At 44.8% G+C, this 21,765-nt stretch overlaps 1 protein-coding gene across 2 annotated transcripts in view; it reads left to right on the forward strand.

Moving 5' to 3' along the window:
• The first annotated feature begins 614 nt into the window (after positions 1–614).
• Positions 615–21,765, forward strand: part of ADAMTS12 (ADAM metallopeptidase with thrombospondin type 1 motif 12) — a 292,985-nt gene continuing 271,834 nt past the window's right edge. Inside the window, exons 1-2 of one of the 2 annotated variants that reach the window (XM_021696033.2) lie at positions 615–1,041; positions 8,107–8,471. In XM_021696033.2, coding sequence (XP_021551708.2) covers positions 915–1,041; positions 8,107–8,471 — 492 coding nt within the window. In that variant the 5' untranslated portion in view covers positions 615–914. The remainder of the gene's footprint in view (positions 1,042–8,106; positions 8,472–21,765) is intronic. The other variant, XM_021696038.2, reaches the window with a different exon arrangement.

Consider the following 21,765-nt stretch of genomic DNA (forward strand, 5'->3'; position numbering starts at 1 on the left):
TCTTGGGCTTATTTACTTCCTCCGCTGTCTTGGTTTCCTTGTGGGTGAGTGGAGGTGGGCTAGGAAAGGTGGGGTAATAAAAGTAGAAAGGCACCAGAGGGACCTGCAGACCCAGCGTAGCTCATAATCATTTGGTCTCATCACGTCTTCGTGCCCATGGACTTGTTCAGGGTTGAACCAGAAGATTAGCTCAGGCCATTTCCCTCTGTGTGACTTGGCCAAGAGAGAAACTGCCCATTTCTTTTTTAAATGGAAGTCCTAGTATGCCTTGGAAGGGAATCCCCGAGAAGCCTGGCGGATGGAGGGGTCTCCGTAGAGCATTGTTAGGAAAAGTTCGGAACTGGGTGGACAAAGGCAGCCAAGGGGGCAGCACTGAGCCGGGAGGGTGGAGGAGTGGGGTCCCCTGTGCCCTACCTCTGCGCTCGGCACTTTCGGCCTGTATTTCGGCCAGGGAGGGCTGGCCTGGGGGCCTCTCTTTTCGCAGTCCCGCCCAGGGTGGCTCTCCCGGGTCTCCCCTATTTGGCCGGCTCGGCAGGGCTCTGGGCGGGGCCGGAGGAGCGTGGGGGTGGGAGGCCGGAGGAAGATGCGCGGAGTTGGCTGCGAGGCCGGGCGCGGAAGGCAGAGGGGTGGGGATCTTGGGTGGGCTGCCCCCTCCCGCTCTGACCCGTTCCACACCCCGCGGAAAGCAGACTGCCAGTTGAATCATTCCCCTTTCAGGAGGGAAGGGGGATAAAGGTAACTAGCCCTTTTCTGCTTGAAAAAGCAAAGGGAAATCGTGGGCAGCTTTGCAGCCGCTCCGTCCCACTCCTGGACCATGCACCTCTGCATCTTTCTGCTCGGCCACAGGCGAGGACTTGATTTCTTGAGCTGAGAGCTAAACCTTGGTGACTTTTCTTCTCCCCAACAACCGAATCATGCCATGTGCCCAGAGGAGCTGGCTTGCAAACCTCTCCATTGTAGCGCACCTCCTTAACTTTGGGGCCCTTTGCTATGGGAGACAAGCTCAGCCAGGCCCGGTGCACTTCCCGGACAGGAGGCAAGGTTAGTGGCTTTTCTTTATTTCCTTTGAAAACCGTGGTGGTGAGACGCGTGGAAAGTTGGTTGCTCTCCCTTCCCCTCCCCCACTGGCTGAACTCTGCAAAACCGTTTGGCTGAGTTGTAAGGAAATCTGGGCTGGGAGCTCAGTAACATAGGGTGTCTCAGAATTCAGTGTTGAATGTGATGGTTCCTTAATTCTTACTGAAAGGCCAGTATCCCGTCTCTTATACACTAATGCTGTGGCAGGAAAGACCCAAGAGGTAACTGGTAATGCCCCCCCCTTTTGTCTCTTCTTTGAATGCTGCTCTGTTTCAATCCTCTATTTTTCAAATTCTGAATATGGAAAATGATTTTTTTTTTTTTAAAGTTCCAACTGGCCACTGGCGGTGTTTCCAGTTAGTTTCAGCTCTGGACAGGGGAGGGGAAATGTGATTCCGGCCCCCTGCTGAGTGAGTTTGGCTGTGTTTTGGTTTCCTGGAAAGATTTAGGGCTGTCTTTTAAAAAATAACAGTTCTTTTTGGGGGACATTTACCACTGTAGGGGCTCACCTTTCCCTGTCCTGCCTTCCTGGGGGCGGCTGACTGCACGTCCTTGTGAATGTCATGAAACATACAATGCTATGGAAAACACTGGCGGGGTTGTGAGGACAACTTGTCCTTAAACCTAACCCCTCGGGCAGAGCAGCACGGCTGCCTTGGTTTTTTTTATTGGACTTGGAAGGGTCAGAGACACTTTTGTGTTCGGTGGGGAGTTCCTTGCGCATCTAGGAGAAGACAGAGTGGCAGCAGTGGCCCGCATGGCTGGAGAAAGTTCCATGCATCGAGACTGCTAAGGCCCTCTGCATGTGTCAGCCCAGCAACCACTGTCCACAGCCTTCTGGGGTGCAGGGACCATTGTTACTGTCCCGGTTTTAATGCTGAGGAAGCTTGATGAGTTTATGGGCCCAGCTCATGGTGGAGTGAGGTTTTGAACCCAGGTAGCCTGGCTCCAGAGGCTGGCCTCTTAGCAATAATAGGGTAGGGGCAACACACACACACACACACACACACACACACACACACACACACACTACTGCTTTAGCAAACATTATGTTCAGTGTTTGCTGACTATGCTCAAGCCTTGAGAAGCTTCTCTAGCATTTGGACCCCCTTTAATCTGCAAGACCACTTGGGTGGCAGAGATCAGGAGCCTGCCTTTGTTGAGGATTTCCACACAGGGTTCTGCCTACATTGCAAAGTTCAAATACTGCTGAGAGCTCATCTGCTGTGACTTCAGGAGCAATCCGAAGCAAGTCCCTTTGCTTTCCTTGGAAGCTGGAGCCTGAATACCAGGGTTAGATGTCAATCACCCAGCACTTGCTTGTGTAAACCTTCCAGATAAAATCTCCCACCCCCAAGTTTAAAATAGCAGCATTTGTTTTTCTTTGAAAAACAGCCCCTTTGTGAAAAGTCTCCCTTCTGGCAGCACAATCAGAGCCTGTGAGCACTTCCCAGGGCGTTTGGAGAGGATTTGGTTCAAAGACACACATTCTCCTGCGTTGGTTTTCAGCTCTCCTTGCTCCACATCTTCTTTGTAAGCGAATTCAGCTTAGTGTGGAGCAGACCCCTCCTGGGCGTTGCTCTCTCCTCCCTGGAAGGGGAGAGATGGTTGTTTTGCTTGGTGGCCACTGGGGTTATGTGCTGAAACTATTTGATACTGACAAGTAGCTGTAGAGTGCTCGGAGTTTATCAGCAATGCACAGATATTTAGGTTTTAAAAATATTTTCCACTTCTAAAAGTCTTCTCCAGAATATTTGTTCTTAACTCACCAATGGATTTACAAGTAATCCACATTTGGTGCAACAGAGAAATTCCTGAGCAGGCTTCATTTAGAACCGAGTGGAAAGAGGGAGAACAATTGAGAGAGAGAGAGGTGGAGAGAAGGGATGAGAAAATTCTAAGGCTTCATGGGACTAGGATGACCTGGGTTTTGCCCCAAATGATCAGCCTGTCATTTCACAAAGAACCGATGTACCTAGATTTCCACTTCTACTCTGACAACATTTTTTTGTTTTTTTTTAAAGATCTTATTTATTTATTTGACAGAGACAGAGAGCACACAAGCAGGGGGAGTGGCAGGCAGAGGGAGAGGGAGAAACAGGTTCCCTGCAGAGCAGGGGGGAGGCCCAGTGTGAGACTTGTTCCCAGGACCCCGGGATCATGACCTGAGCAGAAGGCAGTCGCTTAACCAACTGAACCACCCAGGCACCCTCTGACATTTTTGAATTGCACCCAAATTCTGAGCATTTAAACTTGAAAGTGACTTCAGATACCATCTCTGCCATCCTTATTTTTCCAGAGGAGAAGGGGGGCCTCGGAGGTGAGTCTGTTAGTCAGTGTGTGTTCAGTGAGCACCTATGAAGTGCTCCTTCACCGGAGGGGTGGAGGGGATTGTACAGGGTGTGGTTGGAAACATTCTGATCCTAGATAATCATTAACATTCTTTCTAGCCCTACGGGTCGGGCAGAGGGAGGATTTTAGCCCTGGAAAAGAACACAGAGGTACATCCAATCTTTTCTGGGACCAGAAAAGGCAGATTTGACACTCTGCCCAGTATTCTTTCCACAGCACTCACTTGTGATATAGAAAAGTGCAGTCACTTCCACAAGGTTTCTTGGTTCCCAACCAAGTGTCAGAACAACGGGAAATATTAGTCTTGCGCACAACATACTGCCTTTTCCCCCACAACCAGTGATAGCCCCTTGGGTTCCTTATTCCTTGTACTGTCTACAAGTCACCGGCTGCATCTATGATCTGTTTTGCTCCCAGCAACTCTGAAATCAACAGGGCGGGCACTTTATCCCACAGTAGAAATGTGTTTTCGGCAGCACAGGTTGGTGTAAGAACAGAGGGAGTGTTTCCAGACAAGTGTTTTGAGTGTGCTTCAAGACAAATGGCCTAATAATGTATCTATGCTATTTGGAAAAAAAGAAAGAAGGAAGTGATTTCATGTATTTTCTTTATGTAAGAAGACACTTCACAGTTTTGGTATTTTATTTGTGTTTATTATCATAAGCAATGACAGTCTGGAGGTTGGTGGTCATATAGTTGGTGAGCAAATCCAACCTCCTGTGGCGTATTTTACAACTTGGGAGGGATCAACGCGATTCTCCACATCTTGACACATGTGGTTTTCTATGGTAAAAATATATTTGAAAGGTTGCAGCATCCCATGGAAGAGAATTATGAAAATGAACTTCTGACTCTTAGAGAATTTCATTGCACTTTTTAGTGAAGAGTCCTTAGAAATTCATTGCTCTCTAAGATAGAAATACACAATACAAAGAGTTAAGTATAGGTTTAACCTAAACTATAAAATCTGGCAGGTAAATATTCTCTTACCTCTCTCCTTTCTTTCTAAGCAGAGGGTAAAAAATCGCCTGATGTTGCGAATTTTCAAAAGCACTTGTGCCAACAGGCTTCACTCAAAGCTTCTCATGAAGTATCATCAATGTTTGTGACCGAGGGTTTCGAGGCTAATTTTAAAGAAGGCAAGTCAAGGTATTCAGGGCTGATAATGTGTTTCCATAAAGCTGCAGACTGTGATGGGATTTCAGTGTGCCTCAGTTCCTCCCACCCACAGCCTTGTTGACTCCCCAACTTGACATCTGGTTCTCAGCGGTAGACCCTTGAGAAGCAGCAAGGGCAGCGGTTAGAAGGGTGGGCTCCGGGGTCAGATCACCCCAGAATGAATCCTTGTCCTTCTCCATTGTCTTTTTACAGGAGTGGGAATGAGGGCTAAGATGAGGGACACAGTTAATAATATCTGTCCCAGAGAACCGTACAGATTAGACAAGACCAGGTTGGTATACTCTAAATGCTGGGCTTGACCACAGGAATGGTAAAAATTATTTCCTGACATGGACTTTCTCCATTTCTATCATATCCCCTCTGAGCTCTGCCTTCTATTGGCCAAAGTTATAGCTACCTCATCTTCCAAACTAAATACCCACTGAGAGGAAGCCAAGGTGAGCGAGGGCTTCTCCCCTGTCTCTGCTTGGAGTTTATACCTGTTTATGGCCACAGTGATCCTTGATGGCCAAGTTTCTATCTTTAATACCAATCATAGCCACTGAGTGCTATTTGTCAAGCACCGCTCTACATCTATTACATATATTAATACACACTGGATCCTCACAGCCACCCTAGGGGGTGAAAACTCGTACTGTGACTCCTTTGTATAGATAAAGCAACGGCAGGTGGGCCACCAGCATAAGTCACACTCCCGTGGCCTCTTATTTCTGTCCACACCTGTGGGCTGACATGGCTTAGCTGCTTCGTTTGCAATCAATCAAGAGGCAAAACTAGTCTTACCCCTTGTTACTCTACCTGCCAAACAGGCCATTATTATCCTCCCTTTATTGCTGAGCAAATTGAAGCCTCTTAAAGAAGTCAAGCCACCTGTGCTCGCTTCGGCAGCACATATACTAAAATTGGAAAGAAGTCAAGCCACCTTCTTCTTGTCAGATCATCTCCCCAGGGCAGTGGTATCACTTCTACTCTGTTATACATTTCTGCCAAGGGCAACTGCTTATGTACATGAAGGACAGGGGCTAAGAACGTGATTCTGAAATAGGAAACATGAGATTTCAGTATAAGTGATGTTGCATATTAGCTCTGGGACCTCTCTTAGGCTCTGTTTCTTTATCTATGAAATGAGAATTCCCTGAAATTGTGAGGACTGAGTGAGAAGGGACTGATGGTGCCTGGCTCATAGCAAGTGCTCGTTAAATGGTTACTGTGGTTATTATCATTATATTATTGTATAGCCAACTTATGCTGGATCTCTTCAAAACCCATTAGAAAGAAAGCAACTGGGTCAAGAGCTCAAAATTTGTTTGCTCTTTTATTCTTTGAGGAGTAGGTGCTAGGGCTTAGGCAAGCTTTATCTTTCATTTTATACTTTCAAAAATCATGTTTAATTCTTTGAGATGCATCTTCAGCGACAGGCCCTATAAGGCAAATAAGAGCATTCCCTGAGAGGGGGAGTCAGCATCTGGGCAGTGAGCACGCACAGCCGGGCCCATTGCAAGATGATGGCTATACACTGTTGGGTGAGACTTTTTGTGCCCCTAACTTCCATCCACTGCTCACCCTGGAGAAGCCAGACACATTACTGTGAGTAGCAGAAGAAAAGAGTAACCCAAAGGAAGCCAATTGTATCCACTTTCTTCCGACCCACCCTGGCCTTTCCCCTCCTAAGCTCTGAACTTGGAAGGTCAGTGAGACTCTGCTACTAAATATGTCCAGATATTCTTTGGGGAGTATCAGAGGACTGAGTCAATTTGACTCCTAGTTCATGGCACGCTAGCGTCACTGATTTGCACAAAACCCCTTTCTGGCTTTATTTTATTATTTTTTTTTGCATTTTTGTCCCCACTCCCATTCCTCCTCATGGAAAACCATTTTAATGGGTTCCATATGTATTTTTCATTTGCATATGTTCTGGCTGACTTTGTATTATTGTTTTGGTGTGCATGTATATTCCATTGATGTCAGTGGCTCTGTATTAACTTGTATTGTTTCTTATTTTTCACTGAACATTGTTTTTAAAGGTTTGTCCATGTTGCTGTGTGATTTGTTGCTCAGAACCGCCGCAATTAGAAGCAGTGGTTCTGGATTTTTTTACACCTAAAAAACGGAGACTATTTATTAGTACCTAAGTTGAAAACTCTGCGCTCTGCCCCAGATTTCATCCAAGGCAGAGATGAACAATTTCACAAAGTGTGTTGGAAGGCAGTTGTCTGGGAAAAGAGGCTGTTTTATAAATGTACCCCATTAAGTCCAGTTCTTTTAATTAACCAACTACAGATGTGCTCATTGATAGAGCGACACATTGCGAGCCAGGCAGCTGCGATGGGCAAGATTCTGCCTCCAGAGGCTTCGGGAATAAAGTCTGATGCACAAAAACTGTGGTAAAATGAGGCTATTCTGAGAGGTATGGAAAGTTAAGGACCTGAGAGAACTTGAACCAGGGACCTTAGGAGAAAGAAGGGGGATTGTAGTTGGGATGTTCAAGCCTAAGTGAGAATAAACAGGCTATCAGTAGAGAGTGCAAAAGTGCGACGTAACTGTAGAAAACAACGTAAGCTAGAAGGCGCAAGGAATACATCTGGGAGGTGGCAAGTGGAATTTGATTTTCCTTCTCTCTCTCTTGCTTCCTCCCTGGCTCCTTTTCTTTCTTTCTTCTCTTTTCTTTTTTCTCTCTAACGCAAACAATGAGTTATTTTACTAAGTGGCTAATGGTTTGCCTTAAGTAGTCTGGCATCCTGAGGGATGATTCGCCCCTGCTAGTTAGGTTCCTTGTTCTTTTCAAACATCAGGATGAGGAGGAAGTGGTGGGAATTTAAACGTGAGCAAGCCAAAAGGTGTATGTGTTCTCCTGTGTGGAAGGGACAAGTGTCCTGTCTTGCATTTTTAAAGCGGCAGTTTTCATCTTCCCATTTTATTTTGTATACTTTGTAAAAATAAAAAAAAAATCCAAGTTTGTTTCTTTAAGTACCCGTTTCATGTTACAGAACACTAATGCTGTGATCCGTGTGAAGTTTGTCAGAGTCTATACGACGGGTTAGCTGTTTTTATTTTTCTTCGAACCTGAGTTAATGGGAAGTTCCTGAGGCGTTTAAGCTCCTTAGAGTAAACAGCGAGGCTCTGTGACTTGTATTCATCAACTCAAGACTTGAAACATTCCTTAAGCTGACCTTGCCTCCTTGCTAACGGGACGCCTCATGAGTGAATTCTCATCTTGATTTGTCTCTGGGAAAACATCTGCCATCCAGAGTTGTGCCCGGGTGCCGGCTCAGACTGCCACGTGTCATCCAGGAGGGGCCCCGAGTCGATTTTGAGTCGTTCAGGGGGTTTACTGTTGCCAGTGTTTGTGCGATAGATGGGATCTGTAAACTTCAGGCCAACAGGGGTATTTTGCCATCAGCACGCTAAAGTCTAAGTTCCAAATGGCCGAGCGCTTACCTTGCTGGAGACTCAGCAGAGAGTGCTCTCAGTTTTATTCTTTGTGTCCTTTTCTTTCAGAGCATTTTATCAAGGCCCTGCCTGAATACCACGTGGTGGCCCCCGTCCGGGTAGATGCCAGTGGGCATTTTCAGTCCTATGGCTTGCACCATCCCGTCAGCAGCAACAACAGGAGGAAGAGAGACTTGGATGGCCCAGAGGAGCGGGTGTACTACAGAATTTCACACGAGGAGAAGGACCTGTTCTTTAACTTGTCCGTCAATCAGGGATTTCTTTCCAAAAGCTATATCTTGGAGCGGAGATACGGGAACCTTTCCCATGTGAAGATGGTGGCTTCCTCGGCACCCCCCTGCCATCTCAGGGGCACAGTGCTGCAACGGGGCACCAGGATCGGGACCGCGGCCCTCAGCGCCTGCCAGGGACTGGTGAGTGCCTGGGTCCCTCGCCTCCCTCCTCCGCCCCAGGCCCCTGTCCTCCCAGCCTGCCCACCCAGTTACCAGTGGGCTCGCACGCACCTTCAGCGCGTGCAGATTCAACACTTGTGATGTGCATGGTCCTGGCTGCCAAACGGGTTGGGGAGAAATGCATGAAAGTAAAAGTTGACCAATGTGGGAGGTATGGAGAGTAAGGGCGCTGAGGCCTCAGAGCAGGGAGAACTTCCACCAGGAACAGCGTGGGGGGAAGGGAGGACTGGAGTCGGGTTTTCAGCCTCTGAGGCCGCTCTGAGGGGATTGTGCCTGAGTGGCTGGCCAGCCCCTTTTGAATTAGGAGGACCTGGGTTTGGACTGAGAGGCTCATAGCGAAGACGGTGTCGTCAGCAGCTGCTCTGGTAGATAGCTGACTATGTGGACTTCGTCATCAGACTTCATTCGGAAACTTAGGCTTAGTTTATCCCTTCGTGCCTTGGTTTGCTCACCTGTGAGAGATAAAATGGAGATAATGACAATACCCATCTCACACAGCAGGGCTTGGCAAAGAACGGCCCGCAGACCAAATCTGACCACCACTTGTTTTCATAAATAAAGTTTTATTGGAACATAGAGAAGCCCACGTGTTTACATTGTCTAAGGCGGCTTTCAAAGTACAACAGCAGAGCTGAGTAGTTGGGATCAGGACTGTATGGCCCATGAGCCCCCAAAATTGCTATCTGGCTTTGATAGGAAAAAAAAAGTCCTGATCCCCGTAATAGAGTATTGTGGGAATTAAATGAATAAATATATGTCAACACCTTAGAAGAGTGCTTACGAATAATACACACTCAATGGATGTTGGGTGCTATTATCAATTTTTTATGTTTCCAATATGCCAGGTACTGGATTGTGTGGTGTGTGAGGTGGTTTCCGTATGTCATCCTCTTCTGCTCTCCAGCCCCCCATCTTGGTTATATTCTAGTAGATGATGAAGCTTGAAGATGTCGAATAACTTTACTGCGCAGCTAATTTGAGCCCGAGACTTTCTACCCCTTACAAGTTGCCCTCTAATCCCCTCACCTCCCCTGGTTTTGGGGAACCACTAATCTACCTTCTATCTCTGTTATCTGCTTATTTGAAACGCTTGTTTTAATGAGCCCTCCAGGAGATTCTGGTGCTCACTGAAGTTTAAGACTGGACTAGAGCAGTCATTCATAACCCTGGCTGAACATTAGGATCCACTGCGGAGCTTTTAAAAAGTACCCATTCCCCACCTGTCCTCCCAGATGTTTGGATTTAAGTGGTCTGAGACTGGAGCTCAGACATCAGTAATTTTTTAAAGCTCCCTAGGAAACTCTAATGTGTGGTAGGTGTTGCCAGCCAATGGATTAGCGTGAGTGGGGATTAATTAGCAGTATTAGCCAATATTACTCTAAAGTAGCAGTTCTCCCCGAATAATTCTAGCGTGCAGCCAGGGTTGAGAACTGCTGCTCTCAGTTGTCCCCACTTTTCATCCTGTGCTTTCTCAGGGAGACTGCACACTGTGTAGCATTATTCCACGCTCGGGAACAGAATATTGGGACCTTTTCAATTTCAAATGGCCCCAGGGAGCAGTGTAGACTACCATGTGGGCATTTTCAGATTCAGATTCCAGATTCATACTAAACACAGGGACACAAAGAAACAAATAGTAACTAATGGACTAATGTGGTAGCCAAGATGATGGAAATTTTAGATTCAAATTGCTGAATGATTTTTGCCAGAAGAACGAGTCTACTGGCATAATTTTGGAGCCCTTTACACAGAATTGAACAGTTTATGGACAGTTATAAAATAGGCACTAAAATCCAAATGACTTTCTTCCCTTTCTGTGAGCATACGAGCTGGCTGGCTTCAAGTTCATTTACCATTATGGCCAGTGCTCCACATCAAAGTGATAGTGGTTGGACGTGTGTCTGATTTCTCCTGATCACTTATCTGGAATCTGACTTCTGTGATATTTATTTTCCCTTTCACCCAAACATGACCCCACCATCAAATTCACAGGATGGCAGGCTTAGGATATATTCACTTTTAAGCCCCCCACCACCCTAAGGACAGAGGTGGCATTTGGGAAGGCTTTCTGAGGAAGCAAACACTCTCATGTGGAGGAGGACATCTGCTTCTCCTTTCTATGGCTCAGGCCTGGCATAATCTTTGCTTTAGATGTAGTCACTCTAATGCTGTAGGCTGTGTTCTCTTGGGGTTGTCTATAATTTAGGGTCTAGTTAGCTTCCCTTGGAGCAGGCTCAGATGGTTGCAAACTGAAGACCCAAGAAAGGTCACTCGGGCCAGGGTGTGGGGTGACCTCCTTCCTCCACTTAATACCTTCCACATGGCTTTGGTCCCCATCTTCTTGGAGGCTGCTCTCCACTGAGTCAGCCCGTGTCCCAGCCCAGCAGCATTCCCTCTGTCGTCTTTACCATTCTCGTCACTCTCTCCCTTCAAGTCTTTATAACCTTGAAGTTATGGAATTTGCTTCTTTTGAACAGTTTAGTTGATTTGTTCCATTCTAAGTTCTTTGATGGAGAGACCGTGTTGTTTAATCAATTAGACTTGGAAGTCCTCCTTGGTGGGAGTCATTACCTGTGAGACTCCCAGGGGGGTCGTTTTGGATTTGCTGTTGCCAGGGGCCCTCTAAGGATTTGTTCCAGGTCAGTTTGTTGTTAGTATTTCAGTTGACGTTTCTGTAAAGTGTTACACTCCACACTTCTGCATGATACGGGATTGGGGTTCTGACCCCTCATGGGTACCCCCCTTCATCGATGGCTTGGTCTAGTCTCCCAGCACCTGGACTGTATACCTGAGTCAGTAAATATTTTTAATGTTTGTTATTTTAGTAAATATTTTAAATTCTTGTTCACAGAGACAGTATTTCTCACCTCAGGCTTTATTAAAGTGAATATGATTTTTGGCTCTATCCTAAAGCCTAGCCTCAATTCCAGCCACTACCGGGGCATTAGATCCTGACCCCTAATCTGAATAGCTAGCTAGCTGGTCATGGCTCTCTCTCTCTCTCTCTCTTGAGGGCCACTAAGCTTCAACTCCCACTCAACTTTTTCCTTTTCCCTTTTAGCACACTGAGATTTTCTTTCTTGTTTTGAGCTCAATTATGGATTGAAATTTTCAAAGAGGTATAATTTTCAGTTTTTCTTTAAAATTAAACTTTTTATTTTGAGAGAGTTATAGATTCATATGCAGTTGAAAGAACTAATACTGAGAGATCCCATGTACCCTTGACTCAGTCCCCCCCAATGGGAACATCTTGCCCAAATTACTGTACAATATCATAGCTAGCATTTTGACATTGATACAGTCAAGATGCCTAACATTTCCATCACAAACAATTCCTTGTGCTGTCCTTTTATAGACACACCTGTTTCCTTCAGGCCCCCAGCTCTTCCTTATGTGTGCATTTTATATTTAAGTCATGATACATTTTTAAAAAAAGTTTTCCCCTTTATTTAAAAAAATTTTTTTTAAAGATTTTATTTATTCATTTGAGAGAGAGAGAGAGACAGAGAGAGCACAAGCAGGGGGAGAGGCAGAGGGAGGAGAAGCAGACTCCCTGCTGAGCTGGGAGCCCACCATGGGGCTCAGTTCCAGGGCCTGGAGATCGTGATCTGAGTCAAAGGCAGACGCGTAACCAACTTATCCAGCCAGGTGCCCCGAGTCATGATCCATTTTGAGTTAATTTTTGTATAAGATGTGAGACTTAGATAGAGGTTCATTCTCATTCTCTTTTTTTTCTTATTGCCTATGGATGTCCCAATTGCTCCAGCACCATTTTTTAAAAAAAAGTTACCTTCCTTCCATTGAATGACTTCTATACTTGTCAAAAATTACTTGGAAATATTTTTGTGTCTATTTCTGAGTTTTATATTCTATTCCACCAGTAGAATCTTTATCACTATAGCTATATAATTAGTCTGGAAATCAAGTAGAATGATTCCTACTGTTTTATATTTTGTCAAAATTGTTTTAGTAATTCTCCTTCCTTTGCCTTTCCATATAAGTTTTAGAATAATCTGACCACAAAAATTTGCTGAGATTTTGGTAAGAATTATATTAGACCTATATATAAATTTGGGAAATTAACATTTGTTATGTTTAGTCCAATCCATGAACATGGTAAGTCTCTTCCAATTCTTCCCATGAAACCTATCCAGGTTGACTGTTGGGACTGAAAGATCCATGATGTTTGGTCTTTTATTAGGTGATCCTGACCAGCCTCAAATGCTATCTACTTATCTGTCATTCTGTCTGTCCATCTGTCTATCTTTCATTTATCATCTATCATTATTATCTATCATCTATCTAATCATCTCTTTGTATAATTATCTGTCTTTTGTGTCTACCTGTCTGTTTGTCTGTCATCACTCATCTGCCTATCATCTATATCATCTGCCTCTATCTCTGTATATGTATATGAATAACTACTAAATTTATGTATCTAACTCTGATATTTCCTAGTTCCAGCTCTTTGCCGTTTCTACATGTATGCCTAATAGGAATCTTAAATTTGACATGTTCAAGGCAATCCTCTTTTTTTTTTTTTTTTTTAAGATTTTATTTATTTGACAGAGAGAGAGAGCACAAGGAGGTAGAGCGGCAGGCAGAGGGAGAGGGAGAAGCAGGCTCCCTGCCGAGCAGGGAGCCTGATGCGGGGCTCGATCCCAGGACCCTGAGATCATGACCTGAGCTGAAGGCAGATGCTTAACCGACAGAGCCACCCAGACATCCCCAAAGCAATCCTCTCTATTCCTTCCTCCAGCCATCTTCCCCATCGCTGGGCACGTCTACTCCATTCTTCTAGTTACCCGGGGCCAAAACCCGTGGAATTATCATTGACTCATCTCTTTCTCTCCCACTCTCTATTTATTCTTATCAGCAAATCCTGTCCGCTCTTCCATCAAAATATGTGCAGAATCTACCACTCTTGTCACTTCTACAGCTAACACCCTAGTTTGCTCATTCTCAACAGGGGTAGTTTTGCCCTATAGGGGATATTTGGCAACGTCTGGAGATATTTTTGGTTGTCACAACTGGGAAAGGGGAGATTGCTTCTGGCTTCTAGTGAGAGATATTGGAAACTTTCTACAGTGTACAGAATGGCCCTCCACAACAAAGGATTATATGGTACAAAATGTTAATAGTTTCGAGGTTGAGAAACTTTCCCCTAGTTCTAGTCACCATCCTGTCTCTTCTGGACCACGGCATTGACCTCCCAAGTGGTCCTCCACTTCCTGTGTTAATTCCCTGCAGACCATTTCTCACCATGGCCAGACTGGACTTTTAAACCCATTTATAGAGCAGTGCGCTCTGCTGCTTCAAATCTCTACTTACTTCCCATCACGGTAGAATACAATCCGAATGTCTTGTCCTGGCTTCCGGGCTCCCTCTGACCTGCTCATTGCCTACCTCCCTGCCCTCCTGCCCCATCACCTTGCCCTCCCGCCGAGTACTCCAGGCACACTGACCTTCTCTCTGTTCTTCAGTTGCACCAAACACACTCTTCCTCATCTCCTTTGCATTCATGTTCCCTCTGCCTAGAATGTTCTTCTTTCAGATTTCTACATAGCTGCTCCTTCTTGTCTTTCAGATCCCAGCTTATGATCTTCCCTGACCATTCAGTCTACATTAGATGCCTCCAGTGTTCTATCACATTGCCTGTTTTATTTTTAAAAGAACCTAAAATACCTGATACTTTCTTTTCTTTTTTGCTTAACTTTTCTTTCCCTCATGCTGTCTTGTTCACACATTTAGTTGTGTTCCATAGTAAACCTTCAGTAAATAGTGGTTGAAGGGAAGGATGCGTTTATTTCAGCATTTAGCCTTTTACTGCCCCACATTCCTGTAGACCTTTCCAGGCTGTGGCTTCACAATGAGATTATGGTTCCTCAACCACCCAAACAATGGCTCGCACGCCACCTATTGACTTCTAGAATGCAGTCTGCTTAAATGGTCCATGAATCACTTCTGGTGTGTTCCCAGGGCACTGGCTCCTCATCATGGCAGTGTGATGTTGTTCTGCTGTATGACCCTCCTGGGTCTAAGAGCATTGTGACGCTAGGAACACTGTGGCTCCAAGAACACTGTGACTGCCACTGTGATTGCCACCATCATGTTGACTTCGGGAAGGAGACACTGCTATCAACTTTACTATTCTCTTCTGGGCCTGGGTCAGGGCTTTTCTTAGTTCTGCAAAGCACATCAGATTCCAAACTAATTTTCAGTAAGATTCTTTAAAAAGTTTGCATATAAAAAGAAGGAAGGACAATACACATAATGACCTGAAACTTCTTTTCACTTTGGCTGTGCTGAGTCTAGGCTGAGCTCCAAGAGGGTCTCTGACCAAGCACCTGGCCTTTTGATCTGTAGCAAGGATCTGCCTTACTGGCCATCTCCCTGCTATCGGGTGCACTGAAGCATAATTCTCTACTGAGTCCTGGGCCCAATCACGAGGCCTCTGAGAAAGGAGGAAAATTTCCCCACCCCAGACTCAAGCCCATCTTCTACTCCTTTTTTCCAGGTGTTTCTTGCAAGGAATAGCTACTTGCTTCAGGGGAAACCCCAACCTAAAGCCAACTCTGTAAAAGTACCCCATCATGGGGACCGTGAGGGCTGAAATCTAGCTCACGCTCTACCAACTGAACCAAATCCTAGCTTCAGGAGGAAAAGAGGGCTTTTTATCATCCCTTTGCCCCCAGGTGATAGTCACATGAGGACACAGTCACCCATTGTCAGCATGTTTCCCAAAGCTTGAGGTACTCAGTTTCATATAGCAGTATGGAGAGGTGGGCTGTGTATGCACATTAAGAGCAGATCCTTTTCCATTGAGCTCTCGAAAGTCTTGACCAATACTTTTCCCCAACCTCTTCTTCAATTCAAGGTGAAGAACAAGTCGGTGTCTATTTCCTGAGACTACTGGGTTCTTTGCTTCTGATCTCCAATGAACAACTGCTTGAGCTGGAACAAGGGAGGAGGCTTCTCAGGAAGACACAGTTACATAAATGCTCAGATCCTATTGACATGTCAGAGAAAAACATTTCTACCCAATAACCATGTTTGAAGGGCACCCCTCTGTTTCTTTGTTTAGCCATCTTTACATTGAGGTGAAGAGAATTTTACTTTTTGTCACCAGAGCAAATGGAACATCTGCCCAAAAAAGAAATTTAATCTTAGGATGCAGGACCCTAGGAAGCCTTGGAGTGGTCTTCCAGCTTCTCACTAATAAGACCTCAGTTTTTATTAGGATGTGCTGTTATATCATTGTAACTCTTTAAACTTTGTTAGGTTCTAATTTCCAAAACCGCAAGAATGAAGTATTCTCTGTGTTTTGCTGTGCAAATGTTGTCAATGAGATGAATGGCATTTAAAACTCTATGCTGTGTGATGGCGTGTCCACTGAGAGAGGGGTATGCTTCATACCACTGTACTCCCTTAAACGCAGTTCAGTTCTTGGCCCGGATGGAAAGGTCTGCGGCTTCTTTTTCCATACAGTCAAAGAATGTAACCATTTCTGCCCTCTTGTTCTTGAGCTCCGGCTGAAGCCCAGGGTGATGCAGCCAAGGAGTGAAATCCACTGGCAGAACTGTGTGGGAAAACTTGCCCAGCATGGCTTCTTGCCTTGCTTCCTGATCTCGAACTCTGTGGCTTGTTTGCAGAACACAGTCGTTTGAGTTGTGGGATGCCTGTGTGTCAGGGTTTGTCGTTCTTCGCCAGGAGGGATGGAAAGAAATGCTCTGTGTATCCCCTAACTCTGCGCCCAGGCTGACGAATTCCCATGACCCCTGACCTTTGGGGGTTGCCTGGTCAGACCCATGCTGACTCCGACATGAGACTTTGGAACAGGGCCTCTGGCTGGCAGGAGATGCCGCTCCTCATTATTAGTGCTTTGTGTTACAGACTCATCCCATGAGCGTTGTCCCCCTCCCCTTCTTTTTCATCTTTCTGCTTCCTTTTCAGTTATCTTGTGAGTTCCCAGCAGGATGGATTGGAAGTGAGAGAGAGAACTGAAGAACCTGTATTTCAAGAAGCAGCGTTATTTTCTTCCCTTTGCTAGGTCTTGAATTAGGGGCCTTCTCTGTGGACCAAGCACAGGCCAGGAGAAGGAATGACCCCCGGCTTATGGGGCATGAGAGGAGGCCAGGTGCTCTGTTTGTTACTGGGTTAATTACTTGGCTTATGTGTTCACACAAATGCAGCTGGAGATGTTATTCCCTTCTCCTGTACATCTCTTCTCCGAAGGCTTTATTTTGAATCTCATTTCTGTTTTCATTACAGAGACTGAAGATGAGATGTGCAGAGTTTCCCACTTGATGTTCATATATTACCGTTGCTCTTCTTTTTTGATTGTGTATGAATCATAGGTCCAGGGAGCTTAAATATTAGCTTTTAGAAAGCTCTAGTTCCTTTCACACATGTCTCCATTGACGAACAGATATTAATAAGAACTTTGAAAAATGAGAAAACAAGAGGCCTGGGTTTTAGGTTTTGTAACTGAAAAAAATGTTTCGCTTGGTTGTTGGAGATGATCTTTCAGTGTGATGTAACTGATTTATTTATTTATTTAAGATTTTATTTATTTGAGAGAGAAGGAGAGAGAAAGCATAAGAGGGGGAAGGGTCAGAAGGAGAAGCAGGCTCCCCGCTGAGCAGGGAGCCTGATGTGGGACTCGATCCCGGGACACCAGGATCACGACCTGAGCCGAAGGCAGTTGCTTAACGAACTGAGCCACCCAGGTGTCCCATAACTGATTTATTTTTGACCAGACAATCTACGTCAGAGAGACATACAGCCAGATCTGTGGAGACTTGGCATATATTTTGTACAGAGCAATCCCACTAGATTTGGGAGTCAGAGAAACTGGGCTCAAGTCCTAGCTCAGTACTTATTAACCCTGTGACCTTAGTTGAGACCCTTTGCCTTTTTGGGTCTGTTATTTGAGTGGACTCGGTCCTTGCTACAAAATGTGTGGCCCATGGGCCATCGGCCTGAACATCATGTGGAGCTTGTTACTAATGAAACTTCTCAGGTCCTACTCAATTTGCTGAATCAGAACCTACATTTTAACAAGCTCCCCAGGTAATTTGTATGTGCATTACAATTTTTTTTTTAAAGATTTTATTTATTTATTTGACAAGGAGAGACACAGCGAGAGAGGGAACATAAGCAGGGGGAGTGGGGGAGGGAGAAGCAGGCTTCCCGCTGAGCAGGGAGCCTGATGTGGGGCTCGATCCCAGGACCCTGGGATCATGACCTGAGCCGAAGGCAGACGCTTAACGACGGAGCCACCCAGGCGCCCCTGTGCATTACAATTTGACAGGCATCGGCCCACCGTACCCAGAGAAATTAGTTCTGCTTGAGTTCACCCTTCCACATATTGCATCCTTGTGGCAAATTATTGTCCCGATGTTCTAAGCCTCACGAAGCTTAGAAACAGTAGGGGGGATGCTGTTGTTCTAATCGATGTTGATGGATAGAAGGGGGAAGAGAAATCTTAGATAATGTGATTCAAAAAAAGATTTGTGGAAAACCCAAAGACTCCACCCCAAAACTGCTAGAACTCATACAGGAATTCAGTAAAGTGGCAGGATATAAAATCAATGCACAGACATCAGTGGCATTCCTATACACCAACAACAAGACAGAAGAAAGAGAAATTAAGGAGTCGATCCCATTTACAATTGCACCCAAAACCATAAGATACCTAGGAATAAATCTAACCAAAGAGGCAAAGAATCTATACTCAGAAAACTATAAAATACTCATGAAAGAAATTGAGGAAGACACAAAGAAATGGAAAAACGTTCCATGCTCATGGATTGGAAGAACAAATATTGTGACGATGTCAATGCTACCTAGAGCAATCTACACATTCAATGCAATCCCCATCAAAATACCATCCACTTTTTTCAAAGAAATGGAACAAATCATCCTAAAATTTGTATGGAACCAGAAAAGACCCCGAATAGCCAGAGGAATGTTGAAAAAGGAAAGCAAAGCTGGCAGCATCACAATTCCGGACTTCCAGCTCTATTACAAAGCTGTCATCATCAAGACAGTATGGTACTGGCACAAAAACAGACACATAGATCAATGGAACAGAATAGAGAGCCCAGAAATGGACCCTCAACTCTATGGTCAACTAATCTCTGACAAAGCAGGAAAGAATGTCCAATAGAAAAAAGACAGTCTTTTCAACAAATGGTGTTGGGAAAATTGGACGGCCACATGCAGAAGAATGAAACTGGACCATTTCCTTACACCACACACAAAAATAGACGCAAAATGGTTGAAAGACCTCAGTGTGAGACAGGAGTCCATCAAAATCCTAAAGGAGAACACAGGCAGCAACCTCTTCGACCTCAGCTGCAGCAACTTCTTCCTAGAAATATCGCCAAAGGCAAGGGAAGCAAGAGCAAAAATGAACTATTGGGACTTCATCAAGATAAAAAGCTTTTGCACAGCAAAAGAAACAGTCAACAAAACCAAAAGACGACCGACAGAATGGGAGAAGATATTTGCAAATAACATATCAGATAAAGGGCTAGTATCCAAAATCTATAAAGAACTTATCAAACTCAAAACCCAAAGAACAAATAATCCAATCAAGAAATGGGCAGAAGACATGAACAGAAATTTTTCCAAAGAAGACATCCAAATGGCCAAAAGACACATGAAAAAGTGCTCAACATTGCTCGGCCTCAGGGAAATCCAAATCAAAACCTCAATGAGATACCACCTCACACCAGTCAGAATGGCTAAAATTAACAAGTCAGGAAACAACAGATGTTGGTGGGGATGTGGAAAAAGGGGAACCCTCCTACACTGTTGGTGGGAATGCAAGCTGGGGCAGCCACTCTGGAAAACAGTATGGAGGTTCCTCAAAAAGTTGAAAATAGAGCTACTGTATGACCCAGCAATTGCACTACTGGGTATTTACCCCAAAGATACAAATGTAGTGATCCGAAGGGGTATGTGCAGCCCGATGTTTATAGCAGCAATGTGCACAATAGCCAAACTATGGAAAGAGCCAAGATGTCCATCGACAGATGAACAGATAAAGAAGGTGTGGTATATATATACAATGGAATATTATGCAGCCATCAAAAGGAATGAGATCTTGCCATTTGCAACAATGTGGATGGAACTGGAGGGTATTATGCTGGGCGAAATAAGTCATTCAGAGAAAGACATGTATCATATGACCTCACTGATATGAGGAATTCTTAATCTCAGGAAACAGACTGAGGGTTGCTGGAGTGGTGGGGGGTGGGAGGGATGGGGTGGCTGGGTGATAGACATTGGGGAGGGTGTGTGCTATGGTGGGCTCTGTGAATTGTGTAAGACTGATGAATCACAGACCTGTACCCCTGAAACAAATAATACATTATATGTTAAAAAAAAAAAAAAAGAAGAAGATAGTAGGAAGGGAAAAATGAAGGGGGTGGAAATCGGAGGGGGAGAGGAACTATGAGAGACTATGGACTCTGAGAAACAAACTGAGGGTTCTAGAAGGGAGGGCGGTGGGGGGATGGGTTAGCCTGGTGATGGGTATTAAAGAGGGCACGTATTGAATGGAGCACTGGGTGTTATATGCAAACAATGAATCATGGAACATTACATCAAAAACTAATGATGTAATGTATGGTGATTAACAGAACATAATAAAATAGAAAAAAAAAAAAAAAAAGACCGAAAATGCACATGAGGGCTTGGGAGCTAAGTAAGACAGGTTACGGTGGCCAGATGTGCTCTCTGTCATCCTTTGTTGCTCTTCTGTCCTCCACGGCGTTTTGTTATGTTAGAACCCTTGGCCTTGGCATGGACAGCTCTTGCCAGGACAACTTCCGGTTGTTCTCAAGTTCTTTAATTTCACCTCTGGTGAGTATGCTAAGCAATAATCTTTTGTTTTGGTGTCTTCATCTAAGCTGTTGAGAACAGATAGGCTTTCCTGGCCCTCCCAAGACTGGGACAGACCATAGCAACTGATACTGTTTAGAATTGCATTCCCACTCCCAAGGGGATGGAGCCTTGCTGGTGCTAAATTTGGGTCAACAAATTTAGGAAACCTTGATGTTTATAAATATTCCCTTAAGAGATTGTAAGTGTGGAGTTTTCCAGGATGTTCAGGAAAGTCTAGGAATAAAAGGGCAAAGCAAGAATGAGGCTTTCCTCTCAGTTCTGGGAGGACACTACCCTTGCAGAGAGGGCCACTTACAACAGTGCACCCCATAGACAACAGGACAGGAGACACGGCCTCTGCTTCCGGGCCAGTCCACCTTAGGTCCATGAAGTTCTGTATCCTTGACTAAATACATGAAGATTTTAGAGAATATGTGCCCCACAAACCATTTGGTAACACCACGGTTGTCCTGTTTGCTTTCTTCATTGATTATACGTGGTTATTTGCTTTTAAGGCTTTTCTGGTAATCAAACACTGAAAATCTTCCTCTAAACAAACACATTTAAAAAAGTAAGATCTTCCGAGATTTCCTAATGGTGTATGTTGTTGGATTTGCTGATTTTTCTCCTTGAGATATTTCAGGCATTCATTTAAACAGAGTGATTTGGGGGGGGTGCGCTCAGTGGCTCAGTCAATTAAGTGTCCCACTCTTGATTTTGGCTCAGGTCATGATCTCCGGGTTGTGAGATCGAGCCCTGCTTCGGGCTCCATACTGGGCATGGAGCTTCCTTGGGATTCTCTCTCTCCCTCTGCCCCCTGCCCCTGCTCTCTCTCTCTCTCTCTCTCTCAAAATTAAAATACCATACCATACCATACAATACAATACAATAAAACAAAACAGTGACTCTCATACCCCAGTGCATCCTGTACCAGACCCACTTCTCTAACTCAGCCTCATTCCCACTTACACATTCCTTCAGGGTTTGGCAGTTAAATTGGAGGGAAGGGCAATAAGTTATTCTGAGAAACAGATTTGTCAGAATGATACGATTTCATACTAGATGGTCCCATTGGGTGTCATTGATTCCCCTCGTCACCAATCCACCCTCCCCTCACCACCGCCACCCTGTTGACATATTTTTCTCTGGGAATTTTTTTCCTCACTTGATTTCTGCTTTGGCCCTAAGGAATGAGTCACACAATTTAAAAATACACAACTTCCACACTCCCTGACTGGGTCATCAGATACCACATCTTTCTTCCAAGCAGGCTTCCTTTCTTCTTGCAAGTTTTTTGTTTTGTTTTGTTTTTTCCTTTTTTTTAAGTTTGCAACTGAATTTTTCTCTTTCTGATTCTCCA

Source organism: Neomonachus schauinslandi, chromosome 7, assembly GCF_002201575.2.
Source record: "Neomonachus schauinslandi chromosome 7, ASM220157v2, whole genome shotgun sequence".
Taxonomy (NCBI): Eukaryota; Metazoa; Chordata; class Mammalia; order Carnivora; family Phocidae; genus Neomonachus; species Neomonachus schauinslandi.